Source organism: Varanus komodoensis, unplaced genomic scaffold (assembly GCF_004798865.1).
Source record: "Varanus komodoensis strain SLA01 unplaced genomic scaffold, ASM479886v1 scaffold70, whole genome shotgun sequence".
Taxonomy (NCBI): Eukaryota; Metazoa; Chordata; class Lepidosauria; order Squamata; family Varanidae; genus Varanus; species Varanus komodoensis.
In genome coordinates this window covers 1046106-1060295 of record NW_025336348.1, presented here as the reverse complement: position 1 = coordinate 1060295, position 14190 = coordinate 1046106, and the positions used below count along the sequence as shown (strand labels likewise).

General features: G+C 46.1%; 1 protein-coding gene across 2 annotated transcripts in view; it reads left to right on the top strand.

The window, feature by feature from the left end:
• Positions 1-14190, top strand: part of SOX5 (SRY-box transcription factor 5) — a 349663-nt gene that overhangs the window by 121574 nt on the left and 213899 nt on the right. For both annotated transcript variants that reach the window (XM_044452207.1, XM_044452206.1), the window contains exons 3-4: positions 4353-4525; positions 6305-6373. In XM_044452207.1, coding sequence (XP_044308142.1) covers positions 4353-4525; positions 6305-6373 — 242 coding nt within the window. The remainder of the gene's footprint in view (positions 1-4352; positions 4526-6304; positions 6374-14190) is intronic.

Sequence of the window (14190 nt, the reverse complement as noted above, 5' to 3'; positions counted from 1 at the left end):
GCGAGCTTTACCAAAGTGAGACATCATGTGGGCCGCTCTTAGAAGATGAGATGCATTTCTGACACAGAAGTGGCTTCCATGTGGAAAATTCCATGATTTCTGCATGTCAGCATTTGTCATGCTGGGAGGCGGGTTGGTGAATGGTAGCTCCCCTGCCTCCCTTCTTAGGATGAAGTATCGACATGGACAAGTTGGATGTATCTGCCCGTTGGTTTTTAAGAACTTGCACTCCACCATTGCATGTTTGCGGAAATTTTGGGGGAAGGTTATATAGGCTCTAACGGGGGTGGGGAACCAAGGCTTGGCAGCAAATCCAGCCGTTCAGGTCCCAGTTTGGCCCAGTAAGGTTCCCCAGATGACTATCCACCCTCCCCCAGCCCCATTCCTTTCCCCCAGGTACTGCTTGCTTGGTAATTTCCAGGCATTTGCACTTTTCCCATCCTAAAAGAGAGCAATGCCTCTCCTAACATTTATATGCTGGCTGTGAGAGCTTTGAGCTACAAGATGTTCTTCTTCTAGTGCTAGTTCTAATCATTCCAATTCCAATTCTAATTCATTAATGCTTCTCCTTCTTTGGCCCCTCCTTTCTTGCCTTTGACTTCAGCAGCCATAAAATGAAGCTCCTGAGAGCTTTTCTGAAATTGATGTTCAGGCTGAAAGAGGTTCCCCAGTCCTAGACAGAAACCACAAAAACACACTTTAAAAATATATATTGAAAGCAAATCCAGAAAAGTGCAAATGGAGATACTTAGAGACCAGGAGCATTTATTAGTAATAAGTCAAGGAAACTGAAAGAAAAAATGACATCAAAAACCTGTAACCACCCGTTATTTATTCACCACCGAAGGACCAGGTGAAGCGGAGACACTTTGACTGACAACTGTGGTCCAAAGTAGCCAAAGCATTCTGCGTCTAGCTGCTATGCCATATTTGCATTTTTTAGAATTCCAGGGTAGGCATGGGGGGACTGATCCAGATTTTAAAAGCCCCCAGCCCCCAAACCATATCTGGCTCTGTGGATACTGTAGAATAAAAACAGGACAATAAGCACGACTAGACAGACATTTACAATAAAGTGTTTCAGCCTTAAAGGTTCCCAGAGGCGGCACAAGGGGAGTCAGTTGCATCAGGGGGACACCTGCGTAGAAATCCCACTTTCTCTAGGCAGGTGGGAGCACCTGGAGAAGCTTTGCCACTGATGTTCTCAGTTGTTAGACAGGTTGGTCTCGGACCACAGAGAGTGTTCTGTGAGAAAAAGCCAGACTTCACATTGTACCTGCAAGCAAACTAGAAGCCAAAGGAGATCCTTAAGCTTTTAAGCTAAATCCTTTAAGCTAAATATTTTGAAGCAGCAGACATAGAGTTTGAACAAACTCACCAGACTCCATCCCTCAAGACTTCCTCTCATACTTGGCTCAGCCTCGCCAAATGAGCTGAGCTGAGAGGAAATCAGTGAATGCTCGAGGAATGACGTTCATACAACCCACATCGTCTTCCATGTCAGGCACAGCAGACAAAGGGCTGCTTTTAGCTGAACCCTGCTTCTGCTGCTTCACAATATTTCACCATGGCTTAAGGATGGTTTAATCAGGAGGCTGGCGCAGGCAGCAAGGAGGTTGCTTGTCTGATGGGGAGCTCAGAACCCAGTTCGGAACGCACTGATTTTAACATCTCCTCCTCTCAGACGAACCTACCTGTGTACTCAGGGCAGACTGGGATGCGCTGTTCTGTAACCCCTGTGATGTCAGAGCTACCCTCAGGTGGGCCTGGAAGGCAGGACTTCCAGAGCTGTCCCACCTAAGCTTTCCAATACTCTTCCCTGAAAGATCCATGGGGCCTCCTTTCCTCTGAATTTCCATTAAGCAACAAAGCTGTGTTCTTTGTAACTAGCCTTTACTTGTTGTTGTTGTGGCTAGTCGCAAAGTCATATCCAACTCATCGCGACCCCATGGACAACATTCCTTGAGGCCTCGCTGTCCTCCACCATCCCCCGGAGTCCACTCGAGCTCACGCCGACTGCTTCAGTGACTCCATCCAGCCACCTCATTCTCTGCCATCCCCTTCTTCTTTTGCCATCTATTGTTCCCAGCATCAGGCTCTTCTCCAGGGAGTCCTTCCTTCTCATTAGGTGGCCAAAGTATTTGACTTTCATCTTCAGTATTTCGCCTTCTAAAGAGCAGTCAGGGTCGATCTCCTCTAGAACAGTCTAGATTTGGGGGATGCTGTTGCTTTGGCTGTTGAACTGTTGCTAAGGGTATGCCTTTTGCTGTTTCTAGATAGGTCGCTTTATTATTATTACACTGCATTTTAGTTTCATGATTGGCTTTTGGATGCTTGTATAAAGCCCCCTGCCTTGCCAAGCCTGCTTGACTGAAAGGGTAGAAGTATTTTCAGAGAGGTGTCCAAGGTATTTCTGGTGCGTGCTGACGCCCACTCGAGCGTCTTGCTTCCCTGCATGCGTGCTGTGCAAACCAGTGTGTCTCTTCCAGTGCAGACAAGCCCAGCCCTCTGCCTTCATCCCCGACTGAGGGGGTTGCCAGCTACCCACCCATGAGAACAGCAAGAGAAAGATGCCACTCCAAAGAGCAGGGCAGAAATTAGCAGAGAACACCTACCCCAAAGTTGTGTGGCAGGTGCGATAGACGGTGGCACCTTTTATACTGCCGAAGGTTCATCCCCAAATTAGCAGGCGACCCCTCACTGTGTGCCTGAACAAATATAGGGAGCTCTCGCTTCTATGCCTACCTGAGAGTAGGGTATACATTGCCCACCAGTGCTTTTCTGTTTGTTTCCTTTTTAAAATAACTTGGAGGGCCCAATGGATGTTGTTCAGTTAGGAGTGGCACTTTTTGTATTTGATCTATCCTAAAAGCAGCTTATTTTACGATTTAGGGTATAATCCTTTGCATCATTAGACAGAGAAAGCTGTAGAGTCCCAGCATGTCCCAGTCAGCCATACAAGCTGGATGATGTTCAGAGGATTTTTCTGGGGTCTTTTTTCTGCTCAGCATTCATAGGGTTGTGTTTGTTTAGGCCTGATATTTATTTGATATATTATAGATTGTGTTTCTACCTGAGCTACATGTTTAAACCAGGATACAACTACTCAAAAGCAGACATGGCTAACAGCAGAATAATTCAAATAACAATGCTGCAGTCACTAAACATGATTCACAAAGGCAGCAGGTGAGGACAGAAAGGCAAGGAGAGAAAAGAAGTTATAACTGCTCCCCAAATAATTAAGAAAAAAATTCTTCACAATGGGCAGAAAAGCAAGAAGGAAAAGTGACTTGCTGTTACTCTGTGGGAAGAAATCCCATAACAGTTGCGTTACCATCAAGAAGACCCTGGTACTGGTCATCCGCATGGCCCAAGGTGGTCCATGAACTCCGGGACCAACACATGGGCTTGAGCTAGTTCATTGGGTGGGGTGAACACAACCCTTTTATTGCCAGGATCTGACCAGCTGCTTAGTGAGGTTCTAGCCCTGTGGAACAGTTCACTTCCTTTACATAAATTGCTGCCTCGGTTTGGTGGGATGGGAGCTGCATCCCGGCTTCTACTTGCTCACGAATCCCTGAGATGAGTTTCTTATCCTTCTACCATGTGATTTCATGCAGCAAACCACCGGACTCTCATCCAGATTGTCCCAGTCCATGTAAGTGGGCTGGAGTACATCCTGCCCACAACTCAGAGGGTCAGAAGGGAAAGGTGGCCCACCAGTATCTGGAGGCGGCAAAGTACAGATTGGTTCCGAATGTCTAAGAACATGAAGGGGGGGAAGGAAGGGCTTAGACTCGAGGGAGACCAGGCTTGGGCTTGGACCCAACATCCCGAGAAAGCTGAGCACAGGCTGGGCCTGCCATGCAGCAGTAGCTGCCAATACCTAGCTTCCAAGTAGGGTTAGGCATTCGCTTGCCCATTTGCAGCGCAATGTCAAAGGGGGGTAGGGGTCCGGAAACCTGCCCTAAACCCAAAAAGCCAGCCCCGTCTTCGGGGCCTCCTTCTTCTGCAGCCAGATGCTCTCCACAGTCAAAGCAGCACAAACTTTCTGCTGAGCAGCAGGCATGTGTTTACTGATTCTTCGCTTCATGTGGGGAGCCCATGGCTGTGTGCATCTATCTCAAGAACAGGGCTCTTGGATTTTCAGCCAATGCAGGGGAAAGATCCTTTGAATGGGTGAGCAAGTAAATAATTAAGTTGGTTTGGGTCACTGCACGGCAATGCGTGTGTGTTTTTTCCCCTTGTTTTGCTCTGCTTTAGAGGGACAGTTCGATTGGAACTGTCCCCAGTTCTCATTTGTCATTCTCTCTCCTCTCTCCCTTTACCTTTTGTCACCGTATGATGCTCAGGGACTCCAGAGAGCCTAGCTGAGAAGGAGAGGCAGCTTATGGGCATGATCAATCAGCTGACCAGTTTGCGGGAGCAGCTGCTGGCCGCTCACGATGAGCAGAAGAAACTGGCGGCCTCGCAAATTGAGAAGCAGCGCCAGCAAATGGAGCTGGCGAAGCAGCAGCAAGAACAGGTGAGCGAGCATGAAAGGGGGCTTTTAATCCAGGTCCGCTCTTTAATTTGGGAGTGAATATTAACAGCCCGTTAACATTGCATGTGGAATATTTCAGGATGTCATGGCAGCATTATTCTTGTGTGTGCTGTGGGCAAGGGGTAGGGTATCAGACACTGGATAAAATGCATGGCAACTTTGATCGCTCTGTTATTATTATATTGAATTTATGTCCCTCCTTTTCCTGTAGCCCAAGGAGGCTTACATTGTTCCCTTTATTTTTACAACAACCCTGTGAGGGAGGGTAGGTTGAGAGGGAGTGACTAGCCCAAAGTCACCCAGGTAGCTTGTTTATTCATTCATTTTATTTAAAGTTTTTATGTGCCATCCCAATACTAAAAGTCTCTGGATGGCTTACAAAAAACAAATACAAAATACAAAAAAACAAAGCAACCATATACAACAAACAACACATAACACACTGCATCTGATAAATGGTGATAAAAACACAGATAAAACCAATTAACTGTTAAAAAACTGGGAAAATAAAAAGATCTTCACCTGACGCTGAAAAGAATAAAGCGATGGTGCCAGGCAAACCTCCCTGGGAAACGTGTTCCACAGTCGGGGCGCTACCACTGAAAAGACCCTTCTCTGAGAAGCTACTGTCCTAATTTCCTTCAAAGAGGGCTCCCGGAGAAGGACCTCTGCCTCAGATCTCAAGGGACGGGCAGGCACATGGGGAAGAAGGCACTCCTTCAGGTATCCAGGACCCAAGCCATTTAGGGCCTTATAGGTCATTACCGGCACCTTAAATTGGGCCTGGACTTCAGTTGGCAGCCGGTGTAGATGATATAGGACCAGCGTGATATGGAAGTATCTGCCGGTCCCCGTCAATAACCTGGCAGCTCTATTCTGAACCAGCTGAAGTCTTGGAGCTCCATGGCTCCTTCTAAAATCAATAGTTCAAGGGAGCATAAAGAAAAACACAGTGACTTGGCCTTTCTCTCCCTCTCTACATTGAAACATATTTTGGTCCCATTAATAGGCACATTAGCAGTCTTTGAGATCACTGGTATTCTCTGAACATGGCCCTACTGCCTGCCACACACCTGATTCCCTTCCATGTTTGTGACTATTGTTTCCTTTGTGCAAGTGGGAAGCCAGCACAAAGTGGTCATCAACCAAATGGAAGAGTTTGGCACATTTTACCCCCAGATTGGGCAAATATCCTCCATAAGTTAAAGTGGGACTGATTCAACCTAGAGTGAAAATGTGCACAAATTGCAATGGCGAATGAGGAATGCAACTATGCTCAACAAGTTGTGAAGATCTTTGGCAGACACGCGTGCTCAGCTCATGCTTGGCTTTGGGAGCTTCCAAGGAGGCAAGCGCATGCTTTGTGAGCAAAAGGGAAATTCTCATATGCTCCTAACAGAGTGGTTGAAACACTTAACCCCCGTCCGTTGCTTTGAATTTACCATGCTGTGATGAAGAAGGACAACCCAAGGGATGCTGAGTGCTTTAAAGACACCATTTTGGCTGGTCCATTGAAACAAAGTTCAGTCCCTCCACATGGTCTTCATCCCTTTTGCTTTCACTGCTGTTTTTGCCCCAACATGGCAGGTCCCCACCTTTGGCCGTTCATGAAAATGCACCACTGCTTGCTTTTCCCATCTCCGTCGCCCAGGTATCCTGAGCATTCCTTCCACTCCCTTCCCTCTTTTCCCCAATGTTAAGAGGAGGATCTGTGTGATTCAAACCCCACTAAATTCTCTTGTTTGGACATTGACCCCACAGATTGCAAGACAGCAGCAGCAGCTCCTGCAGCAGCAACACAAAATCAACCTTCTCCAGCAGCAAATCCAGGTCAGAGATTGTGAATCTATCAGTTGTTTTAATGGTTCCCCCCTTCCCTCATGCCTTTTCCAACAGCTCCCATTCATTGAATTGTGGCCATTCATAAAGAGACAAATGAGTCTATGCATATGCAGAATGGCACTGATTTCAAATCTGTAGTTGTAGATCAATGGTTAGAAGTTAGTCATCACTGACTGATCGATTGTCCAGAACACTGACTGCTGTGCCACTCTGATTCTCACTTGAGTCTCCATCCAACCCATTGCCTGAAATACACAACAAACCCCATTCACTGTCTGCAATGGTATCCTAGGAATGATAGTTTTCTCTCATGAAGTGCATTCCTAGCCAGAGGTGAGGCTCTCTCGCAGCCGCATTTGCTTTGAAGATTGCAAAGTTGCCTTGTTTTTATTAGGGAAGCCCTTGCCCTGTTTTATGTAGCAGAGGAAAGGTGGAGAATCGGTTTGAGAAGTTTTCTTGAGCAGCCTTTTGTAGAAGTGTGTTGTTTTTAACAAAAGGAAAATGCAAGGAATCCTTTTGTGGGATCTGGACAGTGTGTATCTGTAAGCGTGTTCATTCATTTGAAGCACATTCTGTAATACAAGAGTGGAAGTTGACTTGTTGCTGTTAAGCTGGCATGTGGAATGATGTGTCTACAAAGAGGCTTGGCATTGCAGTCTGTTGAGTGGGCACAAGGGTGGTGAGCTGCGTGCACATGAGGCAGCTAAGTGGAGATGAGATAGCACTGGGGACTTAATTCAGCCCCCACTTCCTTTTCTGGGCAGTAGATCAGCATTATTTGTATGATCTCTCTTCCCATAAGGAGATGCTCCCAATGGGATTGAAGCAAAGCCTGTAAGATCTGATTCGTACTTGGGCTGAACCAGTAGCAGATATTAGCAATGTTGCTTCGCTCGTTACTGTTCTGGTAGTGTTTTCCAAAAAATAAGATTTTCTCTTTTTGGAGGAATGGTGGGGGGTGCCTTTAAAATGACAGATTAACAGGTACCACACCTTTTGCATAGAAAGAAATGGTTTTACATTAGGGAAATCAGTTCACAGCCAGTATAATTTCTGGGCCAAAGTCGTATTCGTTTGTAACACGGCATAGTCTGAATTCCAGAATAGAACAGGGGCTATATGGAAACTTGGACAGGTAGCACTTTTTGCTGCATTCTGTGCATCAAGTCCTTTTGAACAATCATGACAGCTTTCTAAACCTGGGCTAGCCATTGTTCTATTGACAAGTATTTTGATGATTTCTCTTTGTGTTTTGACTTTATCATGGGTTTAGCGGTAAATATCACGTTCCATGTTGATGATGATGTATGTGGATGAAAATCAAAGGTATTTCTGTCCAATAGTTGTGTCTTGCTGTTATAGGCAGCTCTGTCTTATTCAGGTTCATGCCGCATCGGCATATCTTCACCCACAGTTCCATTCCATGTCCATTTTAATCTGCATTTTAAATCCTTCTCTGAATATGTATTTCAAGGCACGTATTGGAGAATGTGCACTAGTAGGACATTACGGCCCTTGGGAATGTGAACTCCACTGAGTAGCGAAGTTCCAGTCCTCATGTGAGCCTCAGGGGTGTGAATCCGGTCATTTGGGACTGGAATCTGCTAAGACTGAACTTCTCGAGAAACTTTAGGGTTAGCTGTCATGCTTCTGGTGTTTGAATGGCCGCAGTTCAGTGAGCCTGTGTCCTGCTAGCATGGGACACCACAGGAAATAAATCTTGGACTCAGTCCAAGGTGCTGCCTTTGAAAAGCTGTTCTCCTGCAGCCTCCGTAATGCGTGATGCCACCAAAGGACTGGAAGGGTCCCCGAAGCCACTTCTGGAAGACCCAAACATCTACTCATGATGCAGTCATCCGCCGTCAGCTTATTCATGCCTATGACACCTGAGTTGGTTGGACACACAGATGATGTGGCTGAATCTGCTGTCTCCTGAGTGGGTGAGGTGCCACATTGGCTTCCACCCGACAGTGACAGTGGAGGGCTTCTAAGTTCTAAGTGCTGTGATGTGTGTGGGTGAAGGCCAGCCTCCAGAGAGTGAGTTCAGGCATCTCCCAACATGACATTCCACAGCGAGTCTTTGAAAATCCCTTTGGCAGTGTGCCTTACAGCACACGGAGAGTGTGTTTTGGAGGAACATAAGCCCAAGGTCCCCTTGGCAACACATGAGATCAGAACCGAATTTTGCTGTGATGTCCAGCCACATGGTGCGGTTTGCTGCAAATTCGCTCAGAGGCTGGTATCACCCTCACTCGCAACTGGCTTCCGTTTGCCTTAGTGTCAGATCACCAAATACGAGTTGCTGTCTAGTGTTCGGATGTTGTCCCATTCGTGATAGGGCAGTTTCATACAAGAGCCTCCACCCATTGAGAAAGCATCTGAAAGGGCTTACAGGGACATGGCCACATCCATGCACCCCCCCCCCTTGTCCTTGCATGCAACTCTTGTGGCGGTGGGCTCTAGAAAAAAGCTTCTGCACATGATGGACAACCTGGTCCATCCAGAGTGCCCCAACCTTTGCGTGAGGACCTCATCTGTGTACATTAGCACACACACAGGCCCCTTTCCCATTCTGGCCAACCAGGTAGACACTGGGAAGGTTTTTCAGCTGCAGGTGTCAAGGCAGTTGCAGGGTGTATCCACTCCAGGGACGAGGTGAGTCCACACAGCCATTCAACCCACCGCAGAAGTTATTTCAGGGCATGTGGAGGATTATGTGAATTTTACTGCTATGATCCTAGATTAGCTAGGATTGCCTGTGCGCTGAAAGAAATGAGAGAAAATAGCACTGAAGTATCAGCACATTGGAAGCAATGGCAGCAAAGGGAATCAGAGAGGTGAACATTTACCCTATGTAAGGTTTTTCAGGAAATAGTGATGCTCCTAAAAGAAGATCCTTCATACCTAATAATCAAAGCAGATGAAACTATAGTGCAGCTCCATGCAGAACTTGTTGCTCTAGGTTTCGCACACTAGATGAGATAACTTGTTCTCATCCATAGACCTGTCCATCCGTACTATTGCCTCCAACCTTGAAGGTCGCCAGATGGAGAAGAAGTGATTTGAGAAGTACAGCTTTGATATTAACTCATCCTACATGTGGATCTTTAAGAAGAAGTCACAAACACAACTTATTATGTTCAGTGACAAAAGATTTCAGTCACCAGAGCCAATTTTCTGTAAAGCCTGCTCAAGTCACAGTAATTCTGAATGAATTATTACATGGGGAGGGGAAGCTTTCATTGATATATTTCTCCAGAAATACCATAATTCTTCTTCTTTTCTTTTCTTTTTTAAAAACCAGCAGGATTTATGCCTGCCCTCCCCAAGCACAACAATACAGAAAGCTTCAGCTATTGGGCAGTATAGAATATAATAAGTAAATAAATTTTATTCAAACAATAAATCTACTCAGAAGCAAACCCCATTGATTTAAAAAAATTGGTTGGTGCCAATGGGAGGGGTCATTATCCCTTCATTTTGAATTACTCTGACGATAACACTGTATATGATAGGTGGCATCTTTCCAGGCATTCTTGGAAAAAAATCAAAATGAGTATCAGCTCAGGAGGAGAGCCAGTGACTTTTGCTTCACTGACTCCAAAATGTAAAAGAAGGGAGGGAGTTTCAGCTCCTCTTTTTTTTCAACACCTCCCCTCAGATACAGATGAGATTTCTTAACCATGAAGTTTCAGGCTAGGATCAATAGAACAACTAGTTCCACTGGCTGGGTTCAAACAACGCAACAAACCATGGGTTATTTATTTGGTTTTTTTAACCATTGTTGAGCTGTTTTATTTCACCATGATACATTTGGTCTTTAGAAACCATGAAAAGAAACCATGAAAAAAACATAGTTTCTCCCTGCCACCATGGCTTATTTTGTTGTCTGTACCTGGGATTGTGGTTTCCATGATCCTGGTATGCAACGACCACAGAGTCCCCTGGAAAGAATGGCAACTGCAGGAGCTGCTCTTGCCATCCAACCTCCATGTGTGGACCAAGGAGGAAGAGTCAGGTGACACAGGCAGGGAATGATGTTCCCTGGGACTAAATTTCAGGCAGAGGCTGATGTGATATATGACATTCGTAGGAGGATTGAGCAAAGAGGATGGAAACCATGTTAAAATAAAGACTGCTTAATTGTCTGCCAGGTAGATCATGGTGAAAAACCATGAACCATGGTAACCATGCAATGTTGTGTGAATGCAGCCACTGTACTGTTGCCCCTGCGTTGCATCTTCTGTATATTGCAAATCTCGTGAATTCATCAGAGGTACTCACCACCATTGCAGGACATTCCCACTGGGGGTTCAAGATAGCAAACAACAGTTTGGCAATGTAGTGATATTAAATGCGCAAGCACAGAAGGCACCTCATCAAAACAGTTTCCCATGACTTTGCAGCCTTTTCTTAAATTGGAGAGCTAACAAGCTAAACAATTGTTCCTCACAAGAGACTTTATAGCTTGTCCGCTCTCCATTAGAAGCAGGTGACTCTATTATTAATTTAGAACTGGCCCAGACTTCCGCCTTCATTCAGGGGCATCATTAGTGAGGGAGGGGTAAACATCCCTCCCCTGTTTTGCATTGGCATTTAGAGCTTGGCCAAACTTCAGGACTGTCATACGTTTGATTGGAATTTTGCCTGGCGGGCAGAGAAGCAAAACTCCCCTCATTTTTTTTCCAATTTATGGGGGTGCATTTGAGAGTGTGCACATTTTCAAAACCTCCTCAGATATCAGTCTCAAATACAGTCAGAATGGCTCACAATTAGCACTCAGAGAGGCAGCAGTTTTAGTTTTCATGCTGGTGAGTTTGATCCAGGGTAGCATCTAGGTGCAGGACCAGAAATATATGCAGACTGCTCTGAGTTTGCATGTGCAAGGAAATGTTTAGCAACAAAAGAAATCAAGGATCAGCAAGAATTTCTCAGTATCAGCATCTATTCCTGGAGCTTCTTAGAAAGCAAATGGGCCGCAAAGAAGGCTTTGTTTCCTGGCTTGAACCCCTTGCAGCCCCCTCCTTCAACCGGCAGCTCCAATGGCACATGAGAGGAAGAGCTGGTATCTGAACTCCGAGCTCACCCCTACCCCCTGTTCTCTGCATTTCTCTCTCTGTTCTGTTGTTAAATAGCTTAAGAAAGTGTTCCGTGGGACCAAAGGTCTATCAAGTCTAACGATGGCCGATCAGCTGCCTGTGAGAAGTCCACAAGTAGGACCGGTGGGCAGGGGGATGTATCCCTGATAGATTTCCCCTCTGCATGCGGTATGCGTGACAGATCTCGGTCGCTGGCCTAAATGTTCCACCGCTTCAATTGTGTGTATACAGTGAGGACTAATTCTTCCTTTGGGACAAAGGAATGCAATCAGATTGCACAGCACTGTAATTTTATGGAAAAGGTATTCCCAGCCATGCTTTCTTTTGCAATGCAGTTGATACAATTGGTGGCAAAGAAGCCAGAGGGAACCGCTGTAATAGTTCTGTTCCCTTCTCTCTCCCTCTCTCTGTGTATGTGCGTATGAGAGAGGGGGGTGTTCGTAAGAATGCCGTTTTTGCAGCCATGTGCTTGCACATATGAAAAGGCACAGCATGAAGCCAAAGGGGGAAAGAGAAGCGTCCTTGTCCATTCAGCTGACCTACTAAGGGGAACATTAGTGCACCATATGATCACCGTCTCATCCATGTGGAGAATGTGGAGTCATGAGCACTTTTGTCTAGCAGCCAAAAAAGGAGGTTTCTGCTGAGGGAAGGTAAAAAGGGAAAAAAGGAGATGAATCAGGCAAGATAACAATAATTTTTTTTACTGCTGGCTGGTGGAGGTGTTTAGGATGTGTTTTCTTTATATCTCCGTCCGCCCCTAATTGACGATGCTTTAAAATTGAATGACTAGCAGTCAAAACGTGTTTGCTTCAAGCTGAGAAGAAAAATGCCGGTGTCGGTGCTTCCAAACTGATTGCGCTTTGTACACAACTGACAGCCGCAGTCACTTTGAGTGACTGATAAGTGGGGAGCTTTGCCACTTATCAAGGAATGCGCGCCGAAAAGAAAAGGACTCTGAGCCATTCAGATGCGTTGGCATGTTCAAAATAACATCTCACATCAGTCAGGCTCACGAGGCACTAGGAGACGTTTCAAAATAAACTTTGTATCCATCTATCTCGCTATCTGGAGGCAAAGATTCAATTTAACAGACAAATCACCATGTTGCATCGCAGCGTTTCCCGAAAAGGAGAACATCATTATAACGGTCATGGGTTTCAATGCAATTACTGGGATTTCTACAGCACTGGAGGGGCTTTGTCAGGTCGCGGCTGCCCCCTCCTCGAATTTAGTTCAGTCCATTCATCACTCCACATCGCTCCGTGTCAGGCTGCATGTGGCTCTCCTGGAGGCCTGCCATGCCGCAGGAGACCCCGTCCTTTTCCTTGCAAGCTGCTTATCCACTGCGCCAGTGCAGCTGTTTGCAGAGCCAGGCCAGCGGTCCCCACGGCACTGGGGTGGGGAAAGAAGCTCCATTTGGCTCCTTGAGACCTGAGATCACTGCTTCCCTGCTACTGATCCGGAAAACAGAAAACTTGGAGGGATCCGAAGGGGTGAGCCTCGCCCTGCCGCTGTCCTTTCAGTGCCGAGATCCCAGCTTTCCTGCCGCTCAAGGAAGGGAAACGGGAATCTCGGTCATGGTCACTGGGCGTGGGATGTTGATGCCTCTTCCACACCACAGTGACGCTGGCACTGCCCAGGGTCTTCAGTGGCTTCATTGGGATGGGGTAGGCCTTGCCTTTGTTTTGGCCTGCGTCTCCTGTCATTAGCCACATTGCTCAGGCTGGTGGGATCCATGGGCCAACATATTTGGAAGAGCAGAAGTTGTACACTAGTACTGGCCCTATAGGGTCCATACAGACAAGAGTGGTGCCATCTGTAGTAGTAAATTGACCTATGGCACAGTGGCGAAAAGAGTTGACTGCAGAACTTGTGCCGAAGCATGATTTTGGACAGGGGCAGATGGGATCCCAGATACATCATCCGAGGCAGGACTGTCCAGATTATTTGGCCTGAGGTGTCCTTATGATCAGGACTGTCCTCTCATGACGATGTCATCATTCCTCCCCCGCCCAACATTGTTATGACAGATCATCTTTATACTGACACTACTTTGAGGCCAGAGAGAAAGAGAGCTTCATTCTAAGTGATGCTGATTTCTTTATTCAACATATGTGCAACTCAATTCATGTTACAAAATAAACTTCTGGTCAGCGGATCACTGCCTAGAGAATAAAGCAGTACTTGCAAATACAGACCATGGCCGTCCCTGCTACAGACAATGCCTTATTTTCCTAACTTCCAGCTGTTGGTTTGGGCAACCAATTTTGACATCTTATTCAGAGCTCACTGCTAAGCAAGATGCTAGGAGACATTCCGCAAAGTGACTCACCGGAAATATATCGGTACCACCTACTGAGTCATCTGCTCTGTTGGCTGCATCATTGTGGGTTTCCCCTTCCACTTCATCCCTCTAAAAATGGGCTGTGCCCATTGCTTCTTCGTTTATGAGATGTAACTGGATTACCAATTAGGGTGGTACAATCTGAAGTTTACATAGAGATGATTAAAATAATGTGCTGCTTAGGTTTCTTTTTCCTATGAGATGTGTTGGCTTTTACTGTGCATTTGGCAGATGTATCTGACATTCTTTAAGCTCTGCCACGATAGTAACAATAAAGAATTATAATAGATTGGCTGCTTGAAATAGTGATCTCATTGTTGTCCGAAAAAGATTGCATTTCTTTCTGTGAATCCTTTCTG